Raw genomic sequence first — 17,190 nt, forward strand, 5'->3', positions numbered from 1 at the left:
AACCTTGTTAAATTCATTAGGTTTCCTAATTTGATGTTATTATTATTTTTTTTAATCTTGAGTCAATTCGACCTCGTTTAATGGATTATTGCTATAATAGTGCGTATATAGTATGTATTCAAATATTGTTAAGTTCCGATCTAGCATATCTAGTGCTAAAATCATATAAGTAGTGAAAAAGTGTCAAATATCCATTGTTCTCAAAATTTGATTTTAGTACAAATAAAAAAAAAAAAAAAAATCCAGCATCTACAATTGTATGCCAAAAAAAAGTATCTTAATTTTCATTTCTTTTAAATGCATCTAAAAATCTAAGAATCTCTATACATATAAATCTAAACTTCAAAATAAATTTACAAAAAATAAAATAAAATAAATAGTGATAAAGAAATAGAAACAGAAATATAGAAATAACTAATGAATTGGTTAAGATTTACCTGGAAACCAATTAATAAAAATTTAAATACCCATAAGTAATTTACTATTAAGGACAAAATAATATAATTAATAAAATGCTATTATTATCTACGCCCTACTTTTTTTTTTTTTAAATTTTGTTTTTTTCAATAGTATAAACTATAAACAAATAAAAATTAATTAAAGCAAAAATATATTTTTTTAAATATTCCATAAATGAATTATTCATATCACATTAGATTGTTTATATTTTGTTAATTAAACAAAATGTCTTAAGAATTAAAAATGGTTAGTCATAAATAGTATCTATATAAATAAGTTATATTGAGTCCTCTTTGATATTATATAGATCATAGAGAATAATTTTGAGGAAGATGACCAGGTAAACCTTGTGCAATGATCTATAGACTATACAATCTTTTTCTATTTTAAATTATTTTATATTTTAATCAATAATTATTTTTGCTTGTTCTTTTCCAAAACAGATCAACAAAAAAACGCATACATACATATATGCATTGCTTCTTGGAAGTCAGTGTAGAGCAATATTTATATGTTGATCAATTTGTCCTAATTAATCAAGTCATTAATTTTAATCAAACACCGATCAAATTATTGATTTGATTATCATTCAATTTTCTTTTATGAAAATCCATGGAGGGTGCCCACTGATGCTTGGAAATTTACTAAAACAAACACGAACACTATGGACCACTGGGAAGAAAAAACAAGACATTAAAAATGCAACCAAAGCTTTTAGCTCCTTTCATTTGATTTGCGGTTGAATTATTGCAACGGCGGAGCCAAGACTTCAAAGCCAAAGTTGCGGACAGTTGGACTCTCTGCTTTATGAGTAGGCTGTCTATTTTCCATTTTACTTTTTGTTTAGCTTTGATAATGAACACTTGACTCGTGGATGTCCATTTTCCATTTTATCATTCATAGTGAACTGTTGAGAGAAAAAGGAAGAAACCTCCCGAAATTTTCATTTTCTGAGTCTCTTTCTTCTTCTCCCAAAACTCTCCTAAAGCACCAATTTCCATCTCCTCATCTTGCAGACAGTGTTTGCTTGCAGAATCGACTGTTAAGAAATCTAGAAGACCCTCATATCACTAATTTCAGGTGAGAAAAAATAACCTTCATATCACCACCACTTTTTAAATTATTATTTATAATTTTAAAGTTGCTTCAGAATTAATTATCAGGTTTAAGCCCTCTTAATTAGTCATCATGCTTAAAGTGTTATAGTTTATTGCAATTGAGTTTTTTCGAATCCATAGCGGAAAACCAGTTTCTCTTGCTTTCACTCTCACTCTTCTGTTTGTGTGATGGATAATCGATCCTTCTGATTTAACTCCTTTCTTTCTAACAGAAAAAACCAATCACCATGCCTGTGGGAGAGCTCTTTCTCTCTGCGTTTCTTTCGGTGTTGTTTGACAGACTGGCTTCCAAAGAGTTGCTGAATTTTGCTAGTCAAGAAGGTGTAAGTTCAAAGTTGAAGAAGTGGGAGAAAACGTTCAGGATGATTGAGAAAGTGCTTGGTGATGCTGAGGAGAAGCAACTGACAGAAAACGACGGGGCTGTGAAAATCTGGCTGGACGATCTCCGGGATTTGGCTTATGATGTGGAGGACATTCTGGATGAGTTCGCAACTGAAAATTTGCGGCGTAAGGTGATGTGTGAAGATCATGCTAGCACAAGCAAGATAGGTAGCTTTATCTCTGCTTGCTGCACTAGTTTGACTCCAAGTTCTGTGAAGTTCAACATAAGCATGGGGTCCAAGATAAATGGTATTACTACCCGATTGGCGGAACTTTGCAAACAAAAAATTGACCTTGGACTAAAAGAGATTTCTGTGGGGACATCAACTGCTGTAAGGACAGGGACAAGACCAGCTAGTACATGTGTGCGAATCGAACCAGCTGTTTACGGGAGAGATGATGATAAAGCCAAGATACTTGAACTGGTTTCAAGGGACGAACCAAGTCAGGCCAACTTTAACGTAATACCCATTGTTGGCCTTGGAGGAATTGGCAAGACAACGCTTGCTCGGGAGGTCTACAACGACAAGGCTGTAGAAGGTTTCAGTCCAAGGGTATGGACATGCGTCTCTGATGTTTTTGATGTTTTGGGAATCTCTAAGGCAATTCTTGAGTCCATCACTTCAACTCCCTGCAGCCTAACGAGCTTAAATGAGGTTCAGGTTCAACTAAAAAATTCAGTAACAGGAAAAAAATTCTTGCTTGTTTTGGATGATGTTTGGAATGAGGATTATGAATTGTGGGAAGCCCTAAAGTCTCCATTTATGGCTGGTGCAGCAGAAAGTAAAATCATTGTGACTACACGCAGCAGAAAGGTTGCATTGACTATGGAACAAGGAGTATGTTTTGACTTGAAGCTTCTAGAAGGCGATGATTGTTGGAGCATATTTGAGAAGCATGTATATGGAAACAGAGTAATTGCTACAAGTCAGAATTTGAAATTTATTCGTGAGAAAGTTGTTGAGAAGTGCAAAGGCTTACCCTTGGCAGCAAAAACTCTTGGTGGTCTTTTACGTACTAAACAGATTTATGGAGAGTGGGAAGATATATTGAATAGCAAAATATGGGAACTACCGCAAAATGGTATTCTCTCTGCATTAAGATTAAGCTATCATTATCTTCCTTCGCATCTAAAAAGATGTTTCGCTTACTGTGCAATTTTGCCAAAGGATTATGAATTTACGGAGAAGGAACTTGTGCTTTTATGGATGGCAGAAGGTCTTATTCAACAACCAAGAAACAAGCAGTTGGAATATGTAGGAGGTGAATATTTCCGTGATTTACTGTCAAGGTCATTTTTTCAAGAATCAAATAGTGAAGATTATAAATTTGTAATGCATGACCTTATTAATGATCTGGCCCGATGGGTTTCTCGAGAAACAAGTTTTAGGTTGGAGGAAGAATTCAATGTCACAGAAACAAAAAGATTTGAAAGGACGATTCGACACGCCTCTTACACATATAGAGCGTATGAAGTCAAGAAGAATTTTGAAGTTTTCCATACTATGGCGCACTTGAGAACGTTCATAAGAATGTTCCCACCCCTAAGGTATGCAGAACAGACTTACATATCTAGGGAAACTTTTTTTCATTTGCTGCCAAAACTCAAAAATTTGAGAGCATTATGTTTAACAAATTACCATGCCATGAAACTACCTGACTCAATTGGAGATTTGAAACTTTTGAGGTATCTCAATCTTTCTAAAACTGAAATCACATATCTACCTGAGTCAACAAGTTCACTATTCAATTTACAAAGTTTGTTATTAAGAGGTTGTTCTCATCTCAAAAAGTTGCCTTTACAATTGGGAGATTTGGTCAATCTTCGCCATCTTGATATTAGAGGTGCAATACTTATAAGAGAAATTCCTTCGGGAATGAAAAAACTGAAATGTATTCGAACCTTATCTAATTTTGTTGTGGGTGAAGGTGTCGTATCTAGTTTGAAAGATTTGAAAGAATTAAAGTTTATTCGTGGAGAACTTTATATTTCAAGGTTAGAGAATGCAACTGATTGTCATGAAACAAGAGATTCTATATTGTGTGATAAGAAGGACTTGGAAGTGTTAGTGCTAGAATGGAGTTCTTCTCATGCCTCACGAGACGAAGAAGTCGAGAAAATTGTTCTTGACATTTTACGACCCCATACAAATCTTAAAGAGCTCACAATCAAGAATTTTTGTGGCAAAATATTTTCATCTTGGATAGGAGATCCAACATTCTCTAATATGGTTTCTCTTAAATTGGATGGATGTAAAAGTTGCAAGACCTTGCCTTCGATTGGGCTACTAGGCTTACTTAAAAACCTCACCATCAAAGGGATGAAAATGCTTAAAAAAATAGGCTGTGAGGTGTATGGGGAGAGTTGCTCAGAATCTTTTAAATCACTAGAGACTCTTTGTTTTGAGAATCTGCCAGAATGGGAGCATTGGGATCCTTTTGAAGAAAAGGAGCATGTTGAAAGGTTCTCTTGTCTCAAACAGCTTTCCATATCACAATGTCCTAAACTCTCTGGAGGATTACCTAACCGTCTTCTTTCATTAGAGAAACTTGTGATTAGAGATTGTGAACAACTGGTGGTTTCGTTCACAAGCCTTCCAATGCTCTGCCATTTAGAAATAGAAAGATGCAAAGGCATGGTTTGCAGTAGCTCGAGTGAGTCCTTAATTAGTGAAGAATCAAATGTTCCAGGGTTTAGAAGTTGGACCAGGGAGGGATTTCAGAAATTAGAAACTCTGAAAATTGTTGGTTGGGAAGAGCTCACACATTTGTGGGGAAATGAGATTTTTCTTGAGAAGCCACTACAAGGTTCCCAGAGCTTCACCTCTCTTAAAGAGCTATGCATGAGAGAGCTTCCAAATCTTGCTTTGTTTCCAGATGGTTTGCTTTCCATTCCGACAAAAGTTGAAATTAGGGAATGTGATGCTATCACATCATTACACGGGGGGTTGAAGCACAACAATCCACGTGTTGAGCACTTGGAAGTCTATGTTTGCAATTCTCTATCATTCATTGTGAGAGGCCAACTACCTTCATCTCTAAAAACCCTTTGGATAAGCGAATGTGAAAAATTGGTGTGCATTTGGGAGGATACTGGTACTTCTTCTCCATCTTCTTCTTATGCATTGATGCACAAGGAAGATGTGGACAACACCCCCACATCTCTTCTCTGCGAATTGCGAATAAGTGGCTGCCTTTCTCTTACGCACTTATCATCGACATACCAGTTACCTCCAACACTCACAAACCTTTCAATATGGAATTGTACAAATCTCAGGACGTTACTATCTGGAGGACAGTCACCTAAGGCAGAGTCAATAGTAGAGAGTTTTGACAATTACAAGTCTCTTGGATCAACTCTGGAGGGCCAATACACTCTTCGCAATCTTAAAAATATTTTTATTTGGGAATGTTCCAGTCTTGTTTTGGGCCGGGAAATTGTGCTTTCTAACAATATTTCAGAAGTTTGTTTCTCTGGATGTGAGAAGATACAAGCACTACCAAGCTGCATGCACACCGTCAAATCTGTTGGACACTTAACCATATCGAAATGTCCAAGCATGGCATTGTTTCCAGAAGAAGATATTCCCGACAATATAAGGTCACTTAACGTTGGTGAACCCAAAATCTACAACTCACTGGCTGGGTGGGGCTTCCACAAATTCACCTCTCTTACAAGTCTTTCAATTAGTCGATGCCCAAATGCAGTGTCTTTCCCTGAGGAGGAGATGGGAATGAAGTTGCCATCCTCTCTTAAAAACCTCACAGTTGATGGATTCCCAAAATTAAAGCACCTATTTCCCATGGGTTTCCAAGATCTCATCTCTCTTGAAAGGTTGTGGATCAAGGATTGCCCAAATCTCACATCTTTGCTAGATTTTCCATCTTCGCTTCTGGAACTTGGAATTAATAGTTGCCAAAATCTCACATCCTTACCAGACCTTCCATCCTCGCTTCTGGAACTATATGTTATTAATTGTCCTTTGCTAAAACAACGTTGCAAAAGGGATAAAGGACAAGAGTGGCCCAAGATAAAGCACATCCCTCTTGTTATGATAGATTAGAAGTTCATTTACGATTCAGAGGAAGAAGAATGAAGTCAATTTGCTTTCAGAATGAAGAAGGCTGAATCTATCAATTACCTGCCTTCATTCTTATGGGCCATTCAGGTCTGTCAATTTCTAGAACCACACAACATTAGATTTTATCAAAACAATTAGATTTTCATAAAACAGAGTGTTCATTAACAATTATGTTGTTCTTGCAGGGACCAACCAAACAGTCTCAACTCCGGGATGCAGTATGACATGAGTGGCAATGCAGTGTACAAAGTTTCAAAGTGAGGTAATTAGTAAAAATGTTGTTCTTGCAGTTTTATAGGTTTTACTATTTTTCAGCTCTGTGAGAACAGAGGCTAATAACAGAGCTCACCACATTGCACATAAAATGTTATTTGAAGTGGCGTGAAGTAACCTTTCACTCATCTTCCAGTCAGAATTTAAGACTTCATGCTTGCTGCATTATGATGAATTAAGCATAAATGTTGATGCAAGTTTCATCTCTTTTGCTGAAGTTAACTGCTTCTTCATCTCATTGATTCTCTGAAATATTCAGGGTTAAAAGGTAATTACAGAAAAACAGATTATAAGTTTAGTTAATAATAAAGTTTCTGATACTACGGTTGCAGTCTAAAGTCCTAGACATGATGCAGCTTCTTTTAATGAGACAAATGAAGCTGATTCGGATGTGGTTGGCAACAATACACTCTTCTAAGTTGAGCTTTGGATTATATATATATATTAATTTCTATGTAATTGCATGCATTTGCATTTTCTTTAATTACCTATTGTAATAGGATTTCTCAAGAAGGGTAAGGTTCATTATGTCCCCCCTTGTCTAGGTGTATATTTTTTAATCAATTAATAAAATTTTCTCGTACTGTCGAGGTTCTCTAAAAACGGAGATAAAAATAATAAATAAATACTTCAAAAGTTATTTGTAATGAGAGTTTTGTTTTGTTGAAAGTTTCTATTATTGGCTTCATTAGCTACTGCTTTCTACAATTTGGTGTTGGTGTTCAAATACTGGAATCCTGTTCAGCCTTGCAATAATCAAGATTTGCAGTTTTTGGGTTGTACTGTGGTTCAAATGTCTGAAATTTTGTTGCTGAAGATTCTCTTAAAGCCTTTCTAAGGTTATGATTTGCTCTGCCTTTGGCCATGGTTTGTTGATCTTTGCAGAAAACGAGCTGTTGATAATTCTTCTTGTTATAAGACTAAGTCACGTTTGGTTCAAGATAGCACACCTCTCTTGTGTTAATATAGGTTAGAAGTTCATCTATAATCCATACGAGAAAGAATGAATGAACTTCACTTTGTCTCTCAAACGAAAAAAGAGACTTGAATCAAATATTTTCTCCATTAATCGTTCTGCTAGTTTCAGTTCTGTCAATTAATTCCATCACCTAAATCGTATCAATTCATGTTATGGATCAATGAAGTTATAGTAAATCATAACTGCAGAGGCTAACCTAACTCTTTATACATAGACCACTTATAAATGTTTTCTGAAATTCCTTCGGTTTGTATTTTGTAGATAGGCAGGCAGATCTTCTTATAATGAAGCACAATTGTTGAATTTTAGATGAAGATTGTGCTTCCATTCCACTGCAAGTGTCACGGTCACTCTTTCTTCTACTAGCCTCCTGAACAGTTTTTTTGATTTTTTTTTTTTTTATAATTATTATAGTGTTTTTATATATTCACCATAACAGTCTACTAACTTAGCAATTTAAGACAAATACAACTTCTAACAAAAACTATTGTAGAAGTTCTAATAGCTTTTGAGGTTTGGTTGTGAAAATTGTTGTGATTTCTAAATCAGAATACATCTATTCATGCGTCCTAAATCATTATTCTCGTTAACTCATCATTATAATTTAGTAATTTCTGTTAACTCACTACAACCATTAATTTCCATTGGCTTAACTGTTAATTAACGACAACGAAAGATGAACGTTACTGTTAGTTAACGGCTTAACGCTCTTATGTAGTTGTTGTTATCATTAATTGACGTTCTTCTACTGTTAAGTTTATTAAACGATCTCCTTCTATTTCGTTAGTTAACGTTCTTCTGTCGTTACCGTTATATAAGGTTCTCTTGCCATTATCTTTATTTAACTTATTGTTTATTATCGTTACACCTTTAACATTTGAATAATGTTACATTTCCANATACACGGCAACGTCACTGTTCCAACAAAACATTTCAAATTTCAAATTTTAAACTAACACCACCAACTAATACACTTACAAGCAAGTGAGACATAACACTTAACCAAACTTAATACACCTAAACAAGACATTGAACAAATCAAATACAGTGACTAAAAAACTGCTTCTGCATGAATTACGGGAGATCAACAGGCGTAAATTTGCAGTTCAAAATTCTGCCACCTTTCTGAATTTCCAGCAGGATATCACCCTTCAACAAAACCAAACCATTAAACAATGGCCATCATCATGAGCTTCGAGCTTCTCAAATGGAGAACAGCATCTATAACCTTCTCACTATAGACGGTTGGGAGTCTCTGAACCACATGGACTACAAGTTAGCTTCACTCAGACCGGTTCACGGGAAGCTTGCTTTGAGATTTCTCAACTGGTTCGTGAAAAACCCTGGTTTGGAACTCACTCACTTTACTCACTTACTTTGTTTAACAGCTCATGTTCTTGTTAAAGCTAGAATGTATGATGATGCCAAGGTGATATTTAGGCAGTTAGCTCACATGGTTATTGGTCAAAATTCCGTTTTTGGTGCTCTGATGAACACATACGCTCTTTGTAATTCAAATCCCTCTGTTTTTGACTTGTTGATTAGGGTTTATATGAGAGAAGGGATGGTTGTAGAGGGGTTGGAGACGTTTAGGTTGATGGGTGTTAGAGGGTTTAATCCGTCGATTTTTACTTGTAACATGATGCTAGGATGTTTGCAGAAAGAGTGTAGGGTTGGGTCAGTTTGGTTGGTTTTTAGGGAAATGCTGGCTAGGAAGATTTGTCCTATTGTTGCTACTTTTAATGTGTTGATAAACGTTCTGTGTCTGGAAGGGAATCTTAAGAAAGCGGATTATTTAGTGAGAAAGATGGAGGAGACTGGTTATGTCCCCAATGTAGTGATGTATAATGCTTTGCTCAATTGGTATTGCAAGATGGGGAAGTATAAAGCGGCGTTTGTGCTGATTGATCATATGGGGTGTAAAGATATCAAAGCTGATGTATGTACATATAATATGTTTACTGGTGATTTGTGCAGAACCAATATAAGTTCAAAAGGTTATTTACTATTGAAAAATATGAGGAAGAGGAAGATATCTCCTAACAAAGTCACTTATAATACTCTTATTATTAATGGGTTTTTTAGGGAGGGAAAGATTGGGATTGCAACTGGGGTATTTGATGAGATGTCAATGCTTAATCTTTCACCAAATGGTATTACTTACAATGCTTTAATTGATGGACACTGCAACAAGGGTAATTTTGAAGAAGCTTTGAGACTTTTGGTTAGGACGGAAGCAGTTGGACTAAGACCTAATGAAGTCAGTTATGGGGCTCTTAACTTTAAATGGATTATGTCAACATGACAAGTTTGACTTAGCAAGGGGTTTCCTGGAGAAAATGAGGACTGACGGAATGGTTGTTGGCCATATAACATATACATCAATTATTGATGGGCTATGCAAAAATGGGTTGCTTGATGAAGATATGCAATTGCTCGATAATATGTTCAAGGATGGATTGAATCCTGATCTTATAACATTTTCTGTCCTTATAAATGGATTTTGCAGAGTGGGAAAGACTGAAAAGTGAAGGAGTTATTATATAAATTGTATAGAGCTGGATTTGTTCCTAACAACATCATATACTCTACTTTAATCTATAACTTCTGCAAGATGGGAAATGTTGCGGAAGCATTGAAGGTCTTTTCAGTTATGAATTGCAATGGTCATATTTAGATCAGTTTACATTTAACGTGTTGGTTGCTTCTCTATGTAGAGATGGAAAAGTTGGTAAGGCAGAAGATTTTATGCATCACATGAGGAAAATAGGTCTTGTCCCTAACTCAGTGACTTATGATTGTATTATAAATGGCCATGGAATGTTGGGCAATGGGTTAAAAACATTTTCTGTGTTTGACGAAATGATTAAACTAGGTCATCACCTAAGTCATTTCACATATGGTAGTTTACTTAAAGGACTGTGCAAAGGTGGTAATTTACAGGGGGCAAAACAATTTTTGAATAAGCTTCACTACATTCCTTCTACTGTAGATACTATTGCCTACAACACAGTAATTTATGAGGCATGCAAATCTGGAAAATTATGGGAGGCACTGGTCCTTCTTGATCAGATGGTACAGGATAATTTGCTGCCCGATAGTTATACATACACTAGTCTTCTTTCTGGGTTATGTAGGAAGGGCAACGTGGTTTCTGCTCTTCTTTTCTTTGACACAGTGATGGCAAAAGGTACTGTTCCAAATGAGGTAATGCTTACCTGTTTGGTTAATGGCCTTTTCAGGGCTGATCAATCGAAGGCTGCTCTGTATATCTATGATGCAATGGAGAAGGGAGGCGTCTTCCCTGACACTGTTTCTCTTAATGCTGTTATAGATGGATTCTCAAGGATGGGAAAAATGATTAAGGCATATGATCTCTTATTAACAATGAGAAGCAGAGGTCTGTGCCCTGGTTTGGCTACGTATAATATTCTCTTGCATGGTTTTTCCAAGAAAAAGGATTTGTTAATGTGCTCTATGTTGCACAGTATCATGATAAGGACTGGCCTTTTGCCTGACAAGTTAACATGTCATTCTCTCATTCTTGGATTCTGTGAGACTGGTATGTTAGAAGTAGGTGTTAAATTCTTGGAATAGATGGTAGTAGAAGGTACTGTAGTCGATCAGCTTACTCTTAACATGCTTATAATGGAGTGTTGTAAAACTGGTGAGTTGGGGAAGGCCTTTGATCTGCTAAATGTTATGAATAAATTGGGAGTTTTTCCTGATATAAATACCTACTGTTAGTGTTTAAGCTAATGCCGGATGTGCGAAGAAAAGGAGAACAGAAGAGAACTCGTGCAAAATTCATTAACCAACAAAAACCTGCATATAACATGCTTTGGCTTACTGTTACAATCACTATCAGTAACTTTTACATAATCTCAGTTAATCCACACACATCTAACAACCACATTACAAAATTAGCTGAGTCATCAAATTCAAAATTAGCACTTAAGTTTACAATAAGGCTTAAACTATGGAATTGAGAAACAACACCATGTACGTCACTTGTACAACAGCAAAATAGCTTCAGACTTTCAGTTTTAGCAAACCATACTTCCAGCACAGCGTCAACCTTCAACACTCCACCTTGATGCTTTGGCTGGAAACACCAAGTTCTAACCTTAAGGCTTCAAACTTGGATTTGCACAATGCCTTTGTCATAATGTCAGCAACTTGATCTGTCCCTCTGTAGTGCACTAAGTTTACTTCTCCACACTGTTCAGCTTCCCTAACAGCATGATACTTAATCTTAATATGCTTAGTCTGCCGTGGAGTACAGGATTCTTTGCCATTGCCACAGCCGACTGGTTATCATATAGGATCAATGTAGGACCACCCTGCCCTTGGTGCAAATCATCCAACATCTTCCTCAACCACATAGCCTGGTTCACTACTACTACAGCAGGGACATATTCAGCTTCAGCAGTAGACTGTGCCACAGTCTCTTGCTTCCTTGACAGCCAGCAAATTACACCTGATTCAAGTAAAATACATAACCAGAGGTTCTTTTTGCATCATCCAGGGATCCACCCCAGTCACTGTCAGTATACCCCAACAATTTCAGACTTTTAGCCTTCCTAAAACAGATGCCTAACATGATGGTTCCCTTTACATATCTCAGCACATGTTTTGTAGCCTTAAAGTGCAGTTCACTTGGGTTGCTCATAAACCTTGAGAGATAACTTGCTGTGAACATGAGGTCAGGTCTGGTGGCTGTGTAATACAGCAAACTTCCTACCAAGCTCCTGTATTTCCCTTCATCTACCCTCTCTGCACCATCAGTTTTGCTCAGTTTCAGGTTGGGAACTAGTGGGGTATCTACTGGTTTACAGTTGTCCATTCCAAACTTCATGAGAAGCTCGGTTGCATACCTCTGCTGGCATACAAAAATCTCACCTGTAGCCTGCCTTATCTCAATGCCTAGGAAATATTTCATCAATCCTAAGTCAGTCATTTCAAACTCAGTTTGCATGGCTGACTTAAACTGGTCCAACTCTTCAGGATTGCTTCCAGTCACCAATAAGTCGTCAGCATAGAGAGAGACCACAGCCAAACCCCTTTCAGTTTTCCTTATGTAGAGAGTGTGCTCATTTGGGCTTCTATAGTAACCAAGGCTGCACAAATGGTCATTTATTTGGCTGTACCAGGCTCTAGGGGCCTACTTCAAGCCATACAAGGCTTTCCTCAACAGGTACACATGATCCTCTTTGCCCTCAACCTTGTAGCCTTCCGGTTGCTCCACAAAAATCTCTTCTGAAATCCACCCATTCAGGAATGCTGACTTGACATCCAACTGAAAATTTTTCAGTTAAACTGAGCTGCAAGTGCTAACAGCAGCCTGATTGTGTCTTGTCTAGCTACCGGGGCAAATGTTTCTGAAAAATCAATACATGGTTGCTTTGCAAAGCCCTTCACCACCAGCCTTGCTTTGTGCTTGTAGATTGAGCCATTAGGATTTATTTTCAGTTTGAAGATCCATTTCACCTGAATGACTTTCCTTTTTACAAGTCTTGGTACCAATTTCCAGGTTTGATTTTTATCAATCATGCTGAGTTCTTCCTGCATTGCAGCCCTCCACAAATCAGACTTTGCAGCATCAAGATAGCATCTTGGTTCCACCACTGCCACATTGCACCTTTCGTACACATCAGCCAGTGAGCTTGTCCCTCTAACGGTATGTTCTTCTTCCTCATCTGAATTTGCCTCTTGAACCAGCCCCTCATTCATCTCTTCCTGTCTTGATTCAGCCTGCACATCAACTCTCTTTTCTTCCTAGTTCCAGACTCCACCTTCATCAACCTTTATGTCTTTTGTGATTACAATCTTCCTAGACTTAGGAACATAAACTCTATAGGCTTTAGAGTTGCTATTGTTGTCTATAAGTATCCCAATTTCAGCCTTATCATCCAATTTGGTTCTTTTGCTTGCTGGGATCATTACATAGGTTATGCTTCCAAATACTCTCAAGCTCCCTATAGCTGGTTTGACTCCACTCCATGCCTCAATTGGTGTTTGATGTTTGACTGCCTTGGTGGACAGCTTATTCAGTAGGAAAACTACTGTATTAATAGCTTCAGCCCAGAACACTTTAGGAAGGTTTTTTCAGTCATCATGCACCTAGCCATTTCCATAATGGTTTGGTTTCTTCTCTCACAAAGACCATTCTGCTAAGGGGTGTATGTGGCTGTGAACTGATGCTGAATTCCAGCTTCACTGCAAATTTTGCTGAATTCATTTGAGGTGTATTCTGTCCCATTGTCGCTCCTTATGGTTTTAATCAAAGTTCTAGCTTCATTCTCCACCAGCAACTTGTATTTCTTGAACACAGCAGCCACCTCATTTTTCTGCTTCAGAAAATACACCCAAGCCACCCTTGAGTAATCATCAACAAAAAGTACAAAGTACCTGCTACCATTTAAGGATTCAGTTTTCATAGGACCACACACATCAGTGTGGATCAATTGCAGCTTGTGACTTGCTCTCCAGGCTTGATCCGAAGGGAATGAAGACCTGCTAAGTTTGCCAAGTTGGCAGGCTATACATAAGGACTTTTTCTCCTCTATTTCAGGCAGCTCTAGCATCATGTCTCTGGCCTTAAGTTCTTTAATTCCCAAGTAATGAAAGTGGCCAAACCTTCTATGCCACAAGTCAGACTCATCAACCCTGCTAATTAGTGCTAAGTTTCCTGGTTTTTTCCACTCTACCGGGAAGCTTTTTCCCAGCATCCTAACACTCATTAATTCATTTCCCTCACAGTCCATTATTACACAAGCATGATTTTGAAAATGTAAGGTGTAGTTTTTCTCCAACATATGACCTACACTTAACAAATTTTGTGCAATTTCAGGGACAAATAAAACATTTGAAATGGTACAAATAAAACATTTGAAATGGTCTTGGTACCTGCTTCAGTTTGGACTGCCACATCTCTAATCCCTTTTGCCTCTACATACTCACCATTTCCCACCTTGACCTTGGAGCTGTATGTTCTGTCCAACCTGACAAAATTCCCCAGTTTTGCTGCCATGTGGTTAGTACAACCACTGTCTATTAGCCAAACATCATTGGTGGTCTGCATGGAGTAGCATGAAGATACAAACAGCTGCTCGGGTTCACTGCTCTACTGTTGGTCTTCAACACTTTGTGCTTGCTGTGATGGCTGTGCACCCTTGTTCCTGCACACTTTTTCAATGTGCCCGAACTGTTTGTACCCTCTGTATTGGATCCCAGGTCTGAACCAGCACTTACTGTCTGGATGTCCCTTCTTTTTGTAGGGGGAACATGGTGGATAATTCCTTCCTCCACTCGGTTTTCCCCACTGTCCACCAATTCTCTCTTTTCCTCTCTTATCCCTAGCATATTTCCTATTGCTTCCCTGCACATTTAATCCCTTTTGAGCAGCCATCATAGCACCTTCGTTTGAGTCCTCTTGCCTCATCAACCTTATCTGTTCTTGGGCCTGCAGGGCATGAACCAATTCGGTGAGACTGATTTGAGAGAGGTTCTTTGAATCTTCTAAGGAAGATATCTTGGACTCAAATCTTTCCGGTAGGCTGACTAACACTTTCTCAACTATCATCTTGTCACTCATCTCAACTCCCAACAATATAATCTTCCTCACCACACTCACAAGTCTATCTACATACTCTTTTACTTTCTCTACCTCCTGCATTCTTAGCATTTCGAACTCTCTCTGCAGGTTCATGACTTGCATATTTCGGGTTGTGTCACTTCCCATGAAATCTTCCCTTAACCTATCCCAAGCTTCCTTTGCAGTTTCACACGCCATTATCCTTATAACTACAAGGTCTGTTACTGCAGAGTGTATGTGAGAAAGAGCTCTTGGAGCTTTGGACATCTCCTCCTCATATATCCTCATTTGATTCAAGGTTGGGTTTGGACCAAGCTGCGGTGGCTGTTTCTCCTCTTCCACATACTGCCACAGCCCTTGCCCTCTTAGGTAGGCTCTCATTTTAACAGCCCAGATGTGATACTGGTCCCCATTGAACACTGGAGGTGAGAGAGAAGCCGACTGAGTTGCCATGTAAAACCTGGTTGCAGTTTTTCTAGAAAGTTTTGTTCTTGCGGAAGGTTAAAGTTCAATGGTGATTAAGGATGAGTTTTTGAGTGAATTTGTTAGATGATGGTCTGTTAATGTGGCTCTAATACCATGTTAGTGTTTAAGCTAATGCCGGATGTGCAAAGAAAATGAGAACAGTAGAGAACTGATGCAAAATTCATTAACCAACAAAAACCTGCATATAACATGCTTTGGCTTACTGTTACAACCACTGTCAGTAACTTTTACATAATCTCAGCTAATCCACACACATCTAACAACCACATTACAAAATTAGCTAAGTCATCAAATTCAAAATTAACACTTAAGTTTACAATAAGGCTTAAACTATGGAACTGAGAAACAGCACCATGCACGTCACCTGTACAGCAGCAAAATAGCTTCAGACTTTCAGTTTCAGCAAACCATACTTCCAGCACAGCGTCAACCTTCAAAACCTATAATGCTATCATAACTGGACTTAACAGAGTTTCTACTTTCCAAGAATCCCATTCTATTGTGCTTGACATGTCAGAGAGGGGTTTCACACCTAAACTTACACAATGTATTACCTTAATTAATGGTATGTGTAGAATGGGTGATCTACAAGGAGCATTCAAGTTAAGAGATGAGATGGAGGCATTTCAAGTCAGTCCCTGTGATGTAGTTGAGAGTGCAATGGTAAGAGGTCTTGCACTATGTGGGAAGGTTTAAGAAGCAATGCTGGTTCTTAATCCCATGCTGAGGATGAGACTTGTTCCAACTATTGCTACTTTTATGACTCTGATGTACAAGTTCTGCAAAGAAGCTAACTTTGTAGAGGCCCTGAAGTTGAAAGGCATAATGGAACGCTGCGGAGTGAAGCTTGATGTGGTTGCATACAATGTTCTCATTTCAGGCCTTTGTGCACGTGGTGATGTTATGGCTGCACTTGAACTATATGAGGAGATTAAACAAAGAGGTCTTTGGCCCAATACCACCCCCTATACTGTTCTCATTGATGCCATTTCCAATGAGGAGAATTTTGTAAAAGGTGAACTGCTTTTAGAGGATTTACAGGAGAGGAAAATGATATCTTGGGATTGGGATGAAAGCAATCAACATTTGCATGAGGGCTTGATGATTGCGCTGCAAAAGTTCAAATCATTTTGTCACAAGAGAAAAAAAGGGTGCCAGAACGAGTAGAAAATCCATGTAGTTGGGTTGAGCACACATAGTATAATACACTTGGAGTTCTATTGCCTTGTGATTTGGTTCGTCTTTCTTTGATTAATTCTTTTTTCCACAATATTTCTTGTTTACTTCAGGACTAATCTATTTTATGCTCTTTTCAGGTGATGTGCACTCTACATCATTTTTGAAAATCATGTGAATCACAGAACCTGTTGAAAGGATTTTGCTTTTGATGTGTTGACATCAGGAACTCTGCCTCAGATTATCGACTTGCCGATTAGCTCTGGTTAATATATTTTGATATCAACTTTTGATGACCTACTTGTTGGTGATTGATTAATTTTTTGACAATGCAATTTTCTCTTAGAATCTGATGTAGCTTCTGGTGTTTAATTGAAGCTTAGGATAATTGCTGGTGTCATTAGTCCATTTTACATTTAAGGAAATGCAGGTGGAGCCACTTGCCTAAAGTGTACCAAGCAATATTCAAACTTGTGAAGAATTAAGTTAATCTCAAATTGGTAAAATGTTGTGATCAACATGGACCATCTATGATCTGGAGATGTATCCTGATTTGTTGTCAAATTCTTTGATTCACCAATCAAATAGAATATGTTGGTTTAATATTTTTCCTGATTACTAGAATGAGGAACAAAACTA

At 37.7% G+C, this 17,190-nt stretch overlaps 1 protein-coding gene and 1 pseudogene across 2 annotated transcripts; both read left to right on the forward strand.

The window, feature by feature from the left end:
* Positions 1-1,237: 1,237 nt before the first annotated feature.
* On the forward strand, positions 1,238-6,888 carry LOC116117861 (putative disease resistance RPP13-like protein 1). Of its 2 annotated transcripts, XM_031403872.1 has the most exons (4): positions 1,238-1,270; positions 1,476-1,539; positions 1,790-6,127; positions 6,226-6,888. In XM_031403872.1, exon 3 carries the CDS (start codon positions 1,805-1,807, stop codon positions 6,020-6,022), a length of 4,218 nt encoding a protein of 1,405 aa, XP_031259732.1. In that variant the 5' UTR covers positions 1,238-1,270; positions 1,476-1,539; positions 1,790-1,804; the 3' UTR covers positions 6,023-6,127; positions 6,226-6,888. The 2 variants fall into 2 exon arrangements, with proteins under 2 accessions (XP_031259732.1, XP_031259731.1); XM_031403871.1 differs by lacking the exon at positions 1,238-1,270 and having other exon boundaries at positions 1,398-1,539.
* LOC116117870 lies at positions 6,074-16,542 on the forward strand (annotated as a pseudogene).
* The last annotated feature ends 648 nt before the right edge of the window (positions 16,543-17,190 follow it).

This window comes from Pistacia vera, unplaced genomic scaffold (assembly GCF_008641045.1).
Source record: "Pistacia vera cultivar Batoury unplaced genomic scaffold, PisVer_v2 Contig824, whole genome shotgun sequence".
In the NCBI taxonomy this organism is placed as follows: Eukaryota; Viridiplantae; Streptophyta; class Magnoliopsida; order Sapindales; family Anacardiaceae; genus Pistacia; species Pistacia vera.